Source organism: Prinia subflava, chromosome 13 (assembly GCF_021018805.1).
Source record: "Prinia subflava isolate CZ2003 ecotype Zambia chromosome 13, Cam_Psub_1.2, whole genome shotgun sequence".
In the NCBI taxonomy this organism is placed as follows: Eukaryota; Metazoa; Chordata; class Aves; order Passeriformes; family Cisticolidae; genus Prinia; species Prinia subflava.
In genome coordinates this window covers 13,133,037-13,150,238 of record NC_086259.1, presented here as the reverse complement: position 1 = coordinate 13,150,238, position 17,202 = coordinate 13,133,037, and the positions used below count along the sequence as shown (strand labels likewise).

At 46.5% G+C, this 17,202-nt stretch overlaps 1 protein-coding gene across 2 annotated transcripts in view; it reads right to left on the bottom strand.

Moving 5' to 3' along the window:
* The window catches only part of GNAO1 (G protein subunit alpha o1), a 139,330-nt gene that overhangs the window by 46,680 nt on the left and 75,448 nt on the right, over positions 1-17,202 (bottom strand). For both annotated transcript variants that reach the window (XM_063410545.1, XM_063410544.1), the window contains exon 4: positions 1,637-1,797. In XM_063410545.1, the coding sequence (XP_063266615.1) occupies positions 1,637-1,797 (161 nt within the window). The remainder of the gene's footprint in view (positions 1-1,636; positions 1,798-17,202) is intronic.

Sequence of the window (17,202 nt, the reverse complement as noted above, 5' to 3'; positions counted from 1 at the left end):
CTCTACTTATTATTTTCAACTGCTATCTTGCATGGAAAAAAAATCAAAGTCCTTTCCTCAAGGTAATTGGCTCTAAAACAAATGAAGATTTTTCCACAAGGTTATAATGCAATTAGGACTGGCATTTTAGATAATTTATATCTCTAAAGGTATGTTTATGCCATCATACCCTTTTTGTGGGGGGCAGGGGGGACAAGAAAAAAAAGAAAAAAGAAAAAAGCTGATGGCAAGAGAAAGCTGATTTTGCTATTACAGACAATGAAATATAGATTGAACCATCATCCACCTAGTATTGATTAAAAGGTGGTAGAATGCCAGTTTCATCTCTGAGGTGTTGGGTAGGATGCTGTGTCACCAACCACACATCTGCAGGTTTCCCATTCATTTTTCCATCAATGCCAAATGATGTGTCATCATTTGCCTTCTGCTGCAGCACCTCAGGAGATGCCCTGCCAGCTTGGATGGGAGCAGCTGGTGCAGCTGGGAACACCAGGCCCACAACACAAAACAAAACCAGCAGCCACACCAGTGCCTGGGTTGCCTTTTGACAGATACCCAGGAACAACCCTAAGCAGAGATACCAAACAATCAAAACATGCAATAACAACTCCAGAAGTGCATGAAACAGCTGGTGAACTTGTTGATATGGGATATTGCGACAGCCAAAAGCACGGACATAGCACTGCCCGACACCATTGAGAAGCCTTTATTTCCCTGACTACCAAAAGGTCCGAGGGTACAACTGGGGAAATGAACATTCTCTGCCTGCCTGTTCCTTATGTTTATACTGAACCACCTTTGGCTGACTCTTGCCCAAGACACAGTCCAGGGCCAGGGGCATTTTGCCTGACTGCAACAGATGCTGTGATTGAAATTATGGGATGAAAACCTTTAGTCTCCTGGCCTAGGTGGAAGCAAATGAATTAGATCAATTGTCATTAGAAATGTGTGTGATCTGAAACTGGGGAGACACTGAACATCTCTTTAGAGCCACAGCAGCCGTTTATGGGTGGATGTCCTGTCCTCATGACAGTATGAACCAAAGCCATGGATTCAGACAATCACCACTGAATGACATCTGGATGTGGTCCCACATGGTAGAGAAGTCACTGATTGTATTACAAGAGTGACTCAATGCCCCAGGAAAAGTAAAGATGTCCCTTACCCTTGGTTACCTTGGTAACCCAGCTTACCTACAACTATGGAAAGTATGGTGGGAAAAAAAAGCAAGCAGAGGAAAGAAAAGCAAACCCAAGAGCTGTATGCTGTACAAAGCAGGTGATCACACCCTTCTGTTCTCAATCGGATAGGCAAAGGAGCCATCTGCTGTGCCCACAGGTTGATCTGCCTATATTTGCCAGATCCATGTTTGCAAAAACCTACCTTGAGACATTTGGGAGCAGTTTGGGAACCTGACCTTGGGGTCACAGACCTGACCCCAGACTGGCCAACAGGGGACATGAATGTCCTGCCTGATCCTTTATGCTTTGCCGCAGCCTGTGACACAAAACACATCCCAGACTGCAAGCAGAGACATGCTCAGTTCCACTGCAATGAAGTCATTCACTTCAGCTAAAACTTTAACAAAACCAAATGCAGCTTCTTAACATGAAAGACTATGGACAGGAATACTCACTATTGGGCTGAGTCGTTAAGTTGATATTCCCGGGACCGGTTGAAGCATTCTTGGATCCCAGAGTCTGCCCAGAGCCTCATCATAGCTGACAGCAGCTCTGGAGAGAAGGGCTCTGTGTCCTCCATCCGACTGACGACATCGCAGACCATCTTGGCATCAGCCTGCAGAGGAAGGAAACAAGAGGTCACAGAGATGCTCAAGGCAGAATTTGGAGCCAGAGATTTCAGAAACAGTTCACCAAACCATCAGGAGTAAAGAGGCTGTGTTTCTCGAGACAGAGCTTTAGCATCCGCACTGTGTGATCCAGCTGAAAGGGCAAAAGGAGAATGGAGGAAGGAAATCACAAGGAAAAAGACTGTTTGTGCAATCCACCTCATATCAACAAGTGTTTCTAGTCAACAGACAAAGCAGTCTGCACTGCACATGTGTGGAATTTCATGGGAACAGGAAGAAATTCATACATGTACAAAATTGTTGATATTTAAAATTGTTAGCAACAATGTCTGCTTTAACCGAGTCTGGAACCTTGCTGAAGTGGGGGCTTTGTATCAGAAAGAACAGCAGAAAGACTCCAGAAACAATTTTTTCCAGATGCTGGTTTATTGTTTTTCCCAAATTCTTGTTTTTTGCTATGAGTCCCTGCTAGGAGGGCTAATTCCTGTTAATGCAGGCCACCTTGGCTGGCTGTGGCGCTCTGTGACTCAGAGGGAGAGGAATCTCCCACGGTTATGGAGCATGGTGGTGAGGGCAGGGCCAGCTGGCCATTTTCAGATGGAGCTTTATGGTGAGAAAAATGAGATTCACTGGAACAGCAGCTTTTCCTGGAGGACAGTGCTCTAACACAACTTGGGTCTGGAAGATGTCTCAGATTTAGAATGGGAATGTCTAGACAGCCGTGGAACAGCTGAGTTCAGCCCTCCTGCAATAGTCCACAGTGGCTGATGCTTCACTCATTTGTGAAGCAGGACACTCAAATTCATGACCCCGTCTGCTTGCTTTGCAAGAAGGAAATGTCCCATAGCACCCACAGACTCCTGAAATCCTTGGGATGTTGACTAATCTGCAGAGTTTTTCATTCATTGCTTTGTAAATGTATCATAGTTCTACTAGCTGAAACAAACCCAACTATTATTGCTATAATTAACTGGAGAAGAGGAGCTCTTGTTCCTTGTGTGTGTGCGGCAAACTCCTCAAGACAACCTTCTTGTTTTACCACCTTGTCTCTTGTCTGCTAGATTGAACCCATTCTTGGCTGAATGCAGGTGGAAATCTTTGCCTTCCAGGGTGCTTGATCTAAGCCAGCAAGTGCAGACCAGAAACACAAATCTCAAGAGGGGAGTACAGGATCTGCCCAAGCTTTGCTGGGTACAATTAGAAGTGCCATCATTCAGGAGCATCACAAGAACCTTATTGTATGGATGGCAACGACAAGTGTATGACAGGGTCTGCATGGTCAGGATCAAAACTCTGTAGCCTCTTTGTTAAGCATTGAAACTGTGGAAAAATTGCAGGGCACCAAACTGAAAGCACTGGAGATTGAAGCCGATGGAGATTTCCGTACTCAATGAAGGAGCCTCAGGTGCCCTGAACATCCAGCCTTTATGGGCTGAAGAAGTCTCAGTCTCAGTACTGTATCCCATAAAGCTTAATGGGGTGGACTCTATGCTTTGAAGGCTTTATGAACATAAAATCTTTCTCACAGAGCACTTAACTTCATATTTTAGTGCCCAGGAATCCTCCCAGCCCTCTGTACAGACTGCTCATTTGAGAGAAAAAGTATTGGTGACTCACACCTCAAAGCCAAGACAAACGAAGAACCTTGAAGAGTTCAGTTAATTTCAAAAGCTTGTTTTCTGCCCCGGAGTGCTTGTGAGCTGAGTGAATATTCATAAATCATCTGTATGGTTTGCTTGCCCTGCTGGAGCTGCAATTCTGCTCTTTTCACAGACTCTAAATGACATAAAACCTGCTAATGGCTGCAGTCTGCCTTGGCCCCATTATTTGTGCATGGGTGATGCAGGAAAAGTATCCACACTTCCAGTCGGGTAGAAGGATGTCTTTCTATATTATGTTGACTGCTGGACAGGGTTATAGGTATAAGTCACAGATCTGTCCATCTGTCTGTGATGGCAAAGCACATTTGAAACTCTCCAGCTGTCATGGGCATGGTCTGGGCTTGTTCTGAATTTTGTGGATTTAACTGCAGGTTGCTTTTTGTAAAACATCAGAGGGTATGGCACAGTCATCATATTTTCTGTGCTGGGAAATAGCTGTGTAACTTTTTCAACTACTGAGACTTGTGGCAGTTCCCCATGAGTAAGACCCAACACATGGGGGTTTTAAGCAGATATGAACAGCAATGACAAGGCAGAATGGGAGTGATCAGACACAGACATTTCTGGCTGTGGTTATTTGTGAGTCTGGTGGGTCAGAAGTGGGGCTGAGCACATAGGGCAGGGGATTATTTTGGTACATGCTCCTCTGCAGTCACTGGAGGTCCCTTCTGGGGACAGGAGAGCCTGTCCTCCCACAGCATGGACACCTGCCTGCAGGGCAGACTGAGAGCCAGCAGGCTGAAACAGGGGAAGAACTCGAAGGAAAGTTTATTGCTTTTGCTGAACAGTAATAAAAATATTCCAGACTTAGTTTTATTTTGCAGAGTGAACCACTGAACTCTTGGTTTTACAGATCCAGAAAAAGCAGGTGAAATGAATACTTTTAAAAATGCCCCTTCCCCCTGCCAAGGTTGAAGTCCCTCTGTCAAGGAGCATGGAGCCATCCAGGAGTTCAGACATTTTTTAGATGATTTAATGAGCAATTAAGGATCCAAGAAGAGAAGATACCCCTTTCTTTTCTCACTCTCCAGGCTGTGTCTCAAGCTGGGAATGACATTAAAATCTCCAACTCCCCCTGGGCCCAGCAGGTAGACTTTTAAATACTGCCTGATTGACTTTTCCCTGCCTGCCTCCCCCGGGTCTGCTGCTCCTGCTTTTCCTGAGGTGAGAGGAGCCGAGCCTCCTGCCACGCTCTGCTTCTGTACTGCAGCCAGCAATTAAAGCAAAACAAAACAGGCCAACCAGTCCCCCATTCCCCTGCCCTGCAGTTCCCATCCGACAGGGTTGTCGTTAATGAACATCACGGTGGTATTTCAGCTACCTCAGGAGCTAAAAATAGGCAGTGCTTGGCCCCTGGGATTGCTGGTAGGAGCTACAAAATGGTGCAGGGCTCATTCCACCACTGCTGCCTCTGCCTTTCCCAGCTGCTCTGTCTCCTGTCTCTTCGGAACAAGACATCTGGGAGGGGGATAAGAGATAAGGCTGGTCTCCTTCATGCTAGTTCTTATCCAGCATGAGCACCCTAGCCTATCTCTGCAGCATTCCCACATCTCCTGCTGTCACTCCCCAATGGCTTGCATTTTCCCTTGCAGGTGAAACCCTAAAACCTGAGCTGAAAGCCTTTGGGCTGTTCATTATGGAGAGTGGGATTTGTCACTTTGTGTCATTCCCAAATGCTGATTCCATCCACCTACAGCAGGAGAACTAAAGCTGGCTGGGCATTGCCTGGGGAGACAGCCGAGCTTAGAGACCGCGGTAAGGTGAAATTACACATCCAAGCTTTAGACACCAAGCCAAAAGACCAAATAACTATTTGCTAAAGAACAAACCTCCACACTGGTCAGGGAATGGAGAGGGCTCTGTAAGGCTACGGCAGGGTCTGAAGCCCACAGGCAGATGTGAATAAAACGCTTGTAAACACAGTGGGAAGTTGGCATGTGTCATTCCTAACCCCAGGTTGTGGGCTACCTGTGCACCACACTTCTGGTATAAATCCAGTTCAAAAGGGGATCTGTTCTCTCCCTAACCTGGACATAACTGCAGTTATTTAATTGTCTCCCATATGTCACTGTCACCATGCTCACAGCCTGTGCTCAGCATACAAACTTGTGACTTCACTTGCAACAGCCACACAGCCCAATTAAAATATTTCCTGGCTGGAAGGGAGAGGAGCCCCTCCCTGCAGTCTGACACTACTGGCAGCTGCGTTTGTCTCTGGAAGCAATTTATTTTCCATCACACTGATACAGACCACCTCTAATTACCTGTTCCTTAGAACCATCTATAACTGATGCCCATGAAGATACCAGCAGAACTCCACTATGAAGGTACCAGCAAAGCTGCTGTTGCCCTGCCTGCTGCAGAGTCACACTGGAGTAGGACCCAGGTCCCCATCTCTGACTATGCCAGGGCAAATCCTGGCTCTGATCCTTTGAAGTTATCTAGACACTGACTAGGATTATTTTTGTTTCCCCAAAACGAATAGTTTTCTGGAAGGGGAAATTTAAGGGAGAGGCAAAACCTTGTGTGAATCTGTGTCGTACAAATCTGCTAAACCCTACAGAGCTGTGCAGTGTTACAGTCACTGGAGATATGAGCTGGTGTGCCACACTGTACTGTCTTTTCCTTTTGGTGAGCTAAATCCCAGTAAATATCTTTTTTTTTTTGCTGTTATTTACTCTGATTTATGATACTTGTCTCAAAGCCTATCTCAAAGGTTAACCCAGGGGCAATTTCCTCTGGTGGCTGGTTGTACCAGGAGCTGCTTCTCAGAACATGTCAGAAAATCCATGCAATGGGGGAAAAGATAGGCACTGCAACTTGGCTGGTGGTATGAGGCAATTCAGCACAGTACCAGTCATCAGCAAGCAATCTTGTGAAAATAGTAGTGGCCATCATGAGCCATGAACCTGGGGGTAATCAAACTGAGTCTGAAGAAATCCTGGAAACAAAGTATGGCTGATGAATATGCCTTTTCCAGAGACATCCAGGGCCCATCTCCAAGTCCTTAGAAGTTTTTGTAGACACTGAATAAATAGCTACATGTATGACTCTCCCCCTCACTCTCCCTCTCTTTCTCACACATCTGTGTTTCAGAGCTGACCTCTCAATCTGTGGAAGTCTGTCTGGCATTAAGCAGCTGCTGTGCATGGTGGGAGAGGCAACTTTCCTCCTGCACCCTTCCATCTACCCTCAGAACATTTAATTGAGGCCTCCCACCTCGGCTTGGCATTTGGCTTGCTGAGAGATCCTGGAAGGCACTGAGCAGGTAAAAATCTATCCAGTGGCTTATTAATATCTACCCCTTTGGAGATTACCTTGAGGTGGGCACCCAAACTTCCCTCTTCACTCTTGTTAGCTGGAAGTGGAATGCGAAACTCTGGACACAGATCCCAGTGGTCTGGGAAAGGGGTTTATACAAAATCTCAGCATAGTGCTCTCTAGCAGTTTGCATCACACCACAAAGCTAAGACTAAAAAGTTAAGTTAGAGAGGCTGGCTTTCCACAGAGTCACAGTAGCCATCTACCCTTGTGCAAACCTCTCACAAAAAGGTTGGCTGACTGGGATACAATGCCGAAGGGCTGCCATCTGTCCAGGAGCAGACAGACTCTTCTCTACAGAAAACATAACCCGACAGCCGCGGTGGCATCCAGACCTTCTCGCGAGCTTGTGCTGTCCAGCTGGAAATCGGTACAGGCCTGGTTTTCGTACCCTTCTGGAGCCAAGATGGCACCACCACCTCTGACTGGCTTGGCCAAACAGTTCTGTGTGTCTGGGAAGTGGTCTAGGATCTCTAACCCGAAACCTTGTTATAGCTGTTTTTTTCTGTCTGCTGCTTCCTGTTTGGGGAGACATTGAGCAGGACTGATATTACAGATTATTATGTTTCTTACAGCAGGCCAACTGCTCTGCGTTCAGTACTAGCCTCATTCCCATTCTGTATGATACTGCAGTTGATCAAGTAAAATTTGTCTGACCTTATGTAGGTATAACTCTCTTTTCCACTCCTGCAACACATATAAAATAATATTCATGGTTTGCTTGGACTGATGGCAATCCAGAGGCTGGATAATGCATGGACTAGACTAAGCTCTTGGGCTGCCAGCTGGCCATCACCATAGTAAGAATTCTTATAGCTCCCCATCCTGTAGAAAAGGGTGGTTCATTCACTACTAGGGGAAAAACCCATGACCCAACAACACAGAACTCAGCCTGCAAGGACAAGTCATTTCCTGAATTTGCTTTTTTCTAGGAAATGCAGGGTCCTCCTCTCTTCCTGAGGAGCTCAGAGAAGCTCCTGAGCTAAGCGAGACAAACGCGGTGGGTAGCTGACCTGATTTTTCCAAGCAAGGATGGGAAAGCCAGAAAGCATGTGTTAAATCATCTCAAAATAGGTCCTGACCCACTAGCTGCAAAGACAGAAGAGAAAGCAGCACTCTGTCCATCCCAGCCCCCTCTATTTCAAGAAGAAGGCATCCCCACAAGACCAAGAGCCACTGCACACTCCACCAGCATTGCTCCAAGAACAGGTTGCTTTAATGGGTCCTCTGCCCTACAAGCACTGAGCAAAGGGGCTGGGTACAGGACCTGAAAGCCCAAGCATCATGCCTCGCTGAGGAATTTCAGGCCATGCAGGCACAGACAGCACTGCCCACCAGGGAGGGGATGAGAGAGAGAGTCACAGATGGGGACATTAGCCGCATGGCTTCATGCTCCGCAGGGAAGAGCTCTGCCGCAGTGCTAAGGAGCAGGCTGGAAACATGGAAAGATGAGAGAGCAAAATCTCCGCAGCTTACTGCCCTCTCCTCCCCCTAATATCCTCTGCTGGGTAGAAGTCCATAAAATGTAACAGCACTCAAATATTTGTGCTGCAGTAAACGGCAGGGAAATGCCTGAGATGCCACAGTAAGAACACAGGTGGGAAACTGCACTGGCTCCTGGCATTTGTAAAATAAATGGCTGTTCTCCATTCATTGCAATGCTGAGGATGAACAGAGTGGGAGTGGTGGTGATTCCCTGAGAACCCGCTATGAGTTTGGGAATTCTTGATGGGTTTAGCCAGTACATCTTCCACTCTTCAAATGTCTTTAAGATTTTCCACACCAATATCCCTCTGGGTGACTGTGTTAAGGCCAGCAGGGCAGAGGGGACACAGTTTCATTCCAGGTTTTCTCACCACAAAGGGAGAAAACAGGCTTTGTCTGTGGAACAGAAAGGGAAACCAGCTCCTATGGTGGGTGCATTCCCAGGAGAGAATTTTTTTTAACATCTCTGGCTAAATGCCACTTGTATATGATGGTTTATAGGGCAGTGCCTTCCTGCTGGGAACTCATGCCGTGCTGGAACCTAGTAATTAGTTTAAGCTCAGAGCTTGATGCTGAACGGTGGGTGCTAATCTCCACTCTACAATTAATCTCACAGATTTATCACTGCCTCTCTGATGAACGACTAAGCCTGTGGGTTACATTCATCTGTCCCTGAAGAAAGAGATGGTGTTTCAACCAGAAACAGCCTTGTTTCATTTTATGGCCCTTTTCTACTTGGTGATCTCTGTTGAAGATATATACCTAAAGGAAAACAGGGAGAAGGAAAATTCCTCCCTTAGTCTCAATCCTGTTAAATTTCATCTCTCCATTGCCTCTTTTTTTCTCATAACCCATAATTTCTTCTGTAACTCATAAATGGGATATCTGAGTAGGGATTTCGTAGTGCCTTCCACTGACAGAGCAGTCAGTGGGTTTGCTGTGCATACTCAAGCTTTGTGATGATGTGGGGAGTGCAAATTTCTTGCACTGCTGATGTGACATGAGACATCACAGCAGCCACAGAATACTGATTCTTCCACTTGGCAGCAGAACTGAAAAATTAGGTGGTGTAAAAAATCAGCTTTGATGAAACATGGATTCTCCTGTGAACCCAAAGTGGCCTGAAAAAATTAATTTCACATCCAGAAAAGCACTTGCCTTAAGTCCTATCAAAATACTTTTAGGTGCTCAGTATTATTTTTTAGAAGTATGTCAAATTTCAAACAAAATATTTTGAGTTTGAATTAAGAGTTGTAAAAATGAAAACAAATTACTTTGTCCTTTCAGGAATGCAAAATCCTCCTGAAGAAATCTCATATAATTTCCTCTTGTCCATGACTACATGTAGATTTTTACTAAAGTTATTGATTTTAACTGGATTTGTAGATTTTGATCAGATTTTACAGAAGTTTTTGGTTTATTTCAGAGTATTTTTAGCCATTTCATCAAGCATTTCTTTCCAGGTCTATTAATAAGTAAAACAACAACTTTCTCATCAAAAGTCATTCATTCACAGCTTATTTTCTGTTTTAATTTCAGTAGTCACCACCTCAAATTTTCTTGGTTTTGGTCCTTTGCTCTTTCACCAAATGTGCTACAAGATGATCGCTGCTGAGTTTTCCTTGCAATAAAGGGGTTTGCAGCAGTTCTCAAAGCAAATATCCAAGCGAGGTCCTGAGTAAAGCATGTGCTTCCTACCTTTGCCTCTGCTGGTGTGGTAACTCCCTGCTTTTTGGTCTCTGGCTGCAACACAACCAGTGATGGAGATGCAGAGTGACCCCATCTGACCCTAGACCCCAAGGAGGAATGGCTTCACACTGATACATGGCAGGACTAGATTAGAAATTAGGAAGAAATTCTTTCCTGTGAGGGTGATGAGGCACTGGCACAGATTGCCCAGAGAACCTGTGGATGCTCCATCCCTGGAAGTGTTCAAGGCAGGCTGGTTGGGGCTCTAGGCAACATAATCTAGTGGGAAGTGTCCCTGCCCATGGCAGGGAGGTTGGAATAAGATGATCTTCAAGGTCCCTTCCAACCGAAACCATTCTAGAATTCTATGATATTAACACTGTGAAAGGGATAGACTGAAACAAGATGTAATTCTCTGAGAGACTGGTTTGCAAAATTTTGCCTACGACTTCTTAATACTACAATCTTTGTTTAGCTTCTTTCCCTCTTAATTTCCAGGTGACTGTGAACCCTTCTCTGCAGGGAGGACCAGAGGTGGGGGTAGAGGAGCATTTGGCTGAGATTCTGCTGTGAGTGGAAGCTGCATCTGATGTGGCTGAGGCTGAGCAGTGACTGGTCAAGGAGCTACTTAAAAGGAGCCCCGGAGTTCAGAGAAGATGAAAGACAAATTTTTAGGTAAATCTCCCCTGTGCTGCTGTATTTGCAGCAAAATCAAGACTTGGGTGCTTGTAACAAGCTTGGAGGAGTTCTTCCTTTGATCAGCAGGGATTACAGAGACTAACCTCCAGCAAGTTCCTCCTTACCGGAGCTGAGGCACGTCACACACTAACTGATTTGCTCACACATTGTTTCAGGTTGCTGCAGAGAAAAAATGTCCTATATTTTCCTTACAAGAGCATCAAGAAAGTTCCCCAACCATTTGAAAGGGGGAGGGTGGGAGAGGAAGAAGAGGGAAAGGGAAAGAAGAGGGAGTGGAAGGACCCTGTTGCATTGATTGTGAGTGTTGCTGTTCCAGGGGAAGCTGTTCTTTGGGATATTAAGTGGAACTTTATTTTATTAACTGCGCTTTTCAGATAAAATGGATAAATGGGATCTCAGGTGCATCATTAGATGACAGGATACTTCATAAGATAAGTGGCTGGCAGAGAACTACCTTTCTAACAGCTTAACAAGGGTAGGCAGAAATAGGCTGGGGGGCAGGAAGAAATCTTTGATGCTGTTGTGTATATTTATTATTTATTCTTCTGACACAAATATAGCATCAAAGAATATCAAAACCAAAAAAGCCCACAGACTGCTGTCACTAGATTAGTCCTACATCTCTGTAACCATGGCATCGTGTAGTAACGACAAGGAAAATCAACAACAGTGGGAAAAAAGCACCCAGCATTTATGACACTTGTGAGGGTGAGGCAGACTTCCCTGCTCTGCTGAGGATGCACCAGAAGGGACAAGAAAATCTGGGAGCATCCTGCTAGCCTGGGCATCTGTGCAGCTCAGCTATGGTGGAAAATGCCACAAAACAATGGGTTTGCTCCCTTGTGTGTAAGCCTGTGTGATACAAATAGAGGACAGAGGGTGAATCCCGCCCTAAAACCCTTTGCTGCCATTACAGGTCACCTTAAACTCCAGACAACAGTGGGGATGGCACCAGTGCCTGCTTGTAGCCAAGAATGGAAATGGCTGCACCATGTCAGCACCATGGTCGAGGCTCTCATCACTGTGACCTGCTGGTGTTCATCTCTGGGGCTGTGGCACTGCCAGTCCTCACCCCCTATCTCTCAGGTTCATCCTATTTCAGTGCATTCCTTCCTTCCCCTCTGTGCTCCCTTTCTCTTTGTGCCACCCTCCCTGGGTCTGCAAGTCCTGCAGCTGCTGCAGTGGGAAGCCCTCTCTGGGTAGAGGACTGTGCTGACATGAGTAGCAAGGCATGAGCTTAATACTGTACTGAGTATTTATTGGAAAATTATATATATTCCCTTTTTTTCTGGAATACTTTGGCTGGACTGGAAATATTTCAAGTACCATCCGGGGATTAGGGAGCTTCTTTTAATCTGCTTTTGTTTTGTTTCTTTTTTTACATCTTTGCAGAAAAAGGAGTAAAAGCCTACTCCAAAATGTCTTCCATGGAGGGACTGGGATTTGGCAGTGTCATGCAGTGATGCCAGTGGATAGTGGGATGTGATGACAGTACAGCCTGACTGTCTCCCAAAGCCCCTTTGCAGAAGGGGTCAGACTTCTCCTGCAGATGGATTTGGGGCAGAAGTAACCAGCATTCTCCAGCTATCCAGCTGGGAGCAAAGCTCAGGATTGGGGTCTGTTTGTGCTGCCCTGGACTCGCCAGCAGCACAGAGCAGAATTGCCAATAAAACCTTGAAGCAGAGATTTTCACAGCTGCCTAATGGGTCTAGAAATCTGATTTCTTCTAAAACTGGGTCCCTCCATGGCACAGCCAGTCAGTTGGAAAGTGAGAAACCCCAAGAAACCCAAATTCTGTGATTCCTAACTCCTTCCCTTCCTGGTTACTTTGGCTTTTTCTCTCCTGGTAAGCCTCTCTCCCCAGCGCTACTGCAGGTCTGCCTGCCTGCAGCCATCCCAGCCCCAGGAACAGCCCTGCCTGTGCAGCACTCTCTGGAGATGCCATTTCTCTTGCAGGCATTCAGCCCATGGTGCTTTGCAAAAAAATATCCCCAGCAGAGTGAACGATGCCAGTAAGGCTCTTGCCTTCTCTCCACCTCCCAGGGCTACTTTCTGCCTTGGCTACGAGCCTGCTGCATCTTTGTGTGGTTAATAAAAATAACCTAAAACTACTCGGGAGCAGACAGAGCAATCCCAGAGACTCCAAACATCTAAGGGGCTTTGTTTCCAAGGCAACATCTTGTCTCCTAGCTGCAAAAGGCCACGGGAATGAAGGCAGCCTATGGAAAATGAATAGCTAAATGACAACAACAACAAAAAAAATCTGCTGGGGAACGTTTCAGAGAGGGAGGGGTGTTCGTAGGGGGGCCAGAAAAGAGCGAAGCTAAACAAGCCAGGAGTAGCAGCACAGAGCATGCAAAGGGACAGGGTGCAATTTATCTCATGAGAAGCTCAGTCCTGCCCCCATTGAAATGCAGAGCACCACTTCCACAGACTTAATGGGAGCAGGGGAGCTTGCACAAATCAGCTATTCTTTTCTTTCCCCCTTTTTTAAGCTACAGTGTTTGAAGATTGGAGCTAGTTAAAAATAATCTATTGTCAAAGGTAGAAACTTCCCCGGTCCCAGGAGCTCCCCAGCCAGGGCTGCAGCTCACTATTGATTTTGGCCACCCCAGTTTCCCACTGCCAGAGCTGGCTCCTCCCTCCAAAGCCCAGGCAGTGAGGCAGGCAGGAGGTGCCAGAGCACCAGAGCATTCCTCCAGTTCTTCCAGGAAAGAAACATGTTTTCACCCATAGTTTTCAGAGCCGTGTAGAGTGTTAATATCTGTGTGCTGTCCAAGCTGTAGTCAGTTCTTTCACTATGGCTGCAAGGATGGCTTTGCTCTTACGGCCTTTTGAGCCAAGTGCCCGACAGCAGACTTGGAGCATCAGGCAAAGCACAGACCCCTGTGCCCCCCATGTCCCACCCATGACACCCACGGCCCCTGTCTGACACCACCCTCCCCTGATGAGGGCAGGCAGGCAAGTCTGGGACTCCACCACGGTACATCTAATGTGCAAGCTGCCCTTACATAAGTGACTGCTGCAGCTGAATGCCCCGGGGATCACTGATGGGATTGATATCACACAGGGAGGGGAGAGGCTCCCCAGTGCTGGCCGAGACGCCTGCCTGCAGATGCACTGCTCCTGTCCTTCCACTCCCTGGTGTCTCATGGGAATGCCTAAAAGCTGAGCATCATGATGCCAGGTGAGCTGCCAGAGCTTTTCCTCCATGTCCCAGGAGGTGGCATGGATGCCCTGGGAACATGACAGGCATTGGATCAGGAGCTCCTCTGAGCTGGCTCTCAGCTCCTCAGCAGCACAACCTACACGGAGCTCCACCATGCTTGAAGTGGGCTCCTGACACAGCAAGGGGAGGAGGAGGGAGCCTGGGCATTTCCCTGGGGTGGCCAGGAGAGATTGAGGACATTAGGCTGTGTTGGTGCTGGTCTCTGCCCTGGACTGGAGTCAGACTTAGGCTCAAGCTCTCCCTCTCCTTTCCTCAGAGACTTTTTGGGATGATGAACAACTCAGCCATTGATGTCAAAACATTTTATTTAACTAATGTTTTTTCTTTGTACCTTCTCTCAATCAATACCGTGTGAGCAAGAGGTTCCCAGAGGGAGAGCTGATGGGAAATGCTCACCTCACACTTTTTTTTCACACCCTTTGCTGTGGGCAGAGCCAATCCATCCATATGGATGGATGGATGACTGCTATTTATTATTCATCTTGGTATGTGGAGCAGAGCCTCTGTCTGAGCAAGTTTTGAAATGATGAGGTTTGCTTCTCACTCCTCCTCCTTGAAATGTTTTTAAATTTAAATTAACTTCAGGGAATTCCTCTGAAATTGCCCTGGAGAAGCAAGGCTGGAATTTGGTCCCTATAGCTCTGCCCAGAGCTGGAGGGCTGCCGTGGGAAGCCTGCCTGCAGGGAAATGGAGCTGGCCTGTCTGCTGTCACCACCACTCCCAACGGGAGGTGCTGGAGTGTCACCCTCCCTGACTGCTGGGGAGCAGCTGGGTACATGCACTGCAGGGCCAGGAGGCACAGGCTGCTGGAAAAGCAGGGGACAACCAGTCTGAGCAGTCATTCTGTTCCCCCTCTTCCCAGGGGACATTGAGTGGGGGAAAACTCGGCAACAGGGAGCTCCTGGGGCTTGAGGATGGACCAGTAGGAATGAGACTTGATTTAAGAATGGGGAGGGCATGGGACTTGGATGTTTGTATTGAAACCACCACAGTCATTTTACCTTCTTGTCCCCATTTCATCCTTCTTGCAAGTACCCACTGAGAGTATTATGCACTTAATAATTTTCTATCCTAAACTCCTTTGCTGTGTTCCTGGATCATCTTTCACTGCCATAACTTTCATTCCTATATGGCTGAACTTCACTTCTACATGAAATGATTCCTACAGATCACTTTATGTTTTCACTTGCAAATACTGTTGGACCACTTTCAAGGCACTCACCCCCACTTAACCATGATATAAATTGTGTGTTACTCTGTACAACTGGCTGTCAAAATAGTTCAAAATATTAATACAGGAGCTGGGATTTTCCAAGGTACTTGGTATTGACCTAACCTGATTCACACTGGGCTTGACTGTAAATTGTTAGCAACGGGGGACAATGAATGTTCCTGAAAATCCCATCACTTGGACATAATGATAGAGAAAATAGGCTTTGTAGGATACATTATTATTGGCTTGTTAAAAATTCTCACCTAGATGTCTTTAAAAATGCATCTACTCAGGTCGTTAATGGCATTTGCATGGACACTCTTCTCATTATGCCTGAATGAATAAATAGTATTGATTTATACTACAATAAATTTATAGAATAAGTTAGAGCTAAAAAAAATACAGCCAGCTGGGTGACTGTATTATACTTCTATTTGCTGGGAAATGGTTCATGTTTTGGTTTTTCTAGAGGACTGAAAAGGGAACAATATACCTCTTACCCTTGATCCTAACATGACCAGGTGATAAGCATCTGTTGAGCAGTCAGGGCACTCCAACACCCTCCTAAAAAACTGCCTGTCCCTTCATTTTCTGTGCCACCCTTCTGCTTCAGGTGGCTTAGCTCACTGATTTGGCCTTGACAGACACACACATACTCAGGCTGGCTTCCAGACCCTCAGGGATAGACAATACACACTTACGTCTCCTCCACAGATAAAAACTGTCAAGCTTTCAACTTGCCTTTGAGCTGATATCTTCAGACTAATAGGTCAAGCTGGAAATGCATTTCCAGCCCATGTCTGCCTACCAGAAGCAAGCTCTCCTTTGCTCCTTGCGAGCCACAGCACTCAGCAATGAGGCCATTGATGGAGCAGTGGTATGTACTTTTGTCCCTGCCAAAACCCTGCTCCCTCCTATTCAACTCAACAAGATGTGAAGCCCTGGTGCTGCCAAGTGTCTTTTCAGCTGCCAAAGGAAAAGGAGCTAATCAAATGAGGAAAAGAGCCCAAGTACCAGGCTCCATTCCCAGCTCAAAGCCCGTGGATACAATACCCACCAGCTGGACCGGTCGGCTCCGCGCAGCTCCTGTTCTGCCCATCCTGGGGTGAGAGCCGTGGGCTCTGCTGCTCCTGCTCCTCATTACTGCTGCCTCAGTTAGCCTGCGTTGGAAAGCTGCTGGACTGATCCCTCTCAAGGCACACCACAGCCTGTACTTGTTAGTTCTTTATTTTTTTAAAAATTCTGTTCTGCAATGCCAGCTTCCTATCTTTCCCCTCCTCATTTCCCACATAAGGAGAAAAGCCTCATGCTGTGCCTTTCAAGTCCCTTGGCCTGTCAGTGGACAGCACCTTTGAAGCCATCTTTTTGGCCTGTGTTCCAAACTCTGCAACTCAAAAACATTTTCTCTGTAAAAAATGGGAGACTGTTGGTTTTCAGTATCAATATTTGGAACAGCGTATGGGTCGTTCTCCCGTAGTGCTGCTCGGTCAGTGCCCACAGCACTGGCTGGGCAGTGGCTGTCAGCCAGCACTGCTGTGGTGGTTCTGCTGCTGCTCCACATCGAGTTACACCAGATGAGGATGGGGTTTGTTTTTGGCCACATCCTGCTCTGCTTCTCCACAACATTCTTCCATCTCTTCATTTTTAGCACCGACATTAAGTATTTAGAGCATAAAATGACTAATTTGCCTCTGCAGCCGCTATGTTTTGAGGCCATTTGGGAATCGCTGAAGTTATTTGCTACCTACAGCCCAGTGAGTTTTATAAAGGGATGATATGTTTCCATATTACTTCTTCCTTCCAACTCCTTATTTACCATGGAGCCACTACTGTGACAATGACTGGGGGGCAGCCTCTGCTGAGGTTAAACGTAGAGGTTATTGAACAGCCTGCTTACCACACACGACAGTTTAGGATGGGAGGTGAAAATGCTGCTTTGCCAAATGAGTAACACCAAGTTATCTGTTTCAGCTGGAGCTGCTCCAGTGCTTTTGGCATTTCTAGAGCTGATGGACACCGAAAAGAATATTTAAGGAGACAAAAAGTAATCTGCACGCTTTGGAGGTTGGCCACAGTGTTGCTGTAAATGCTTCTC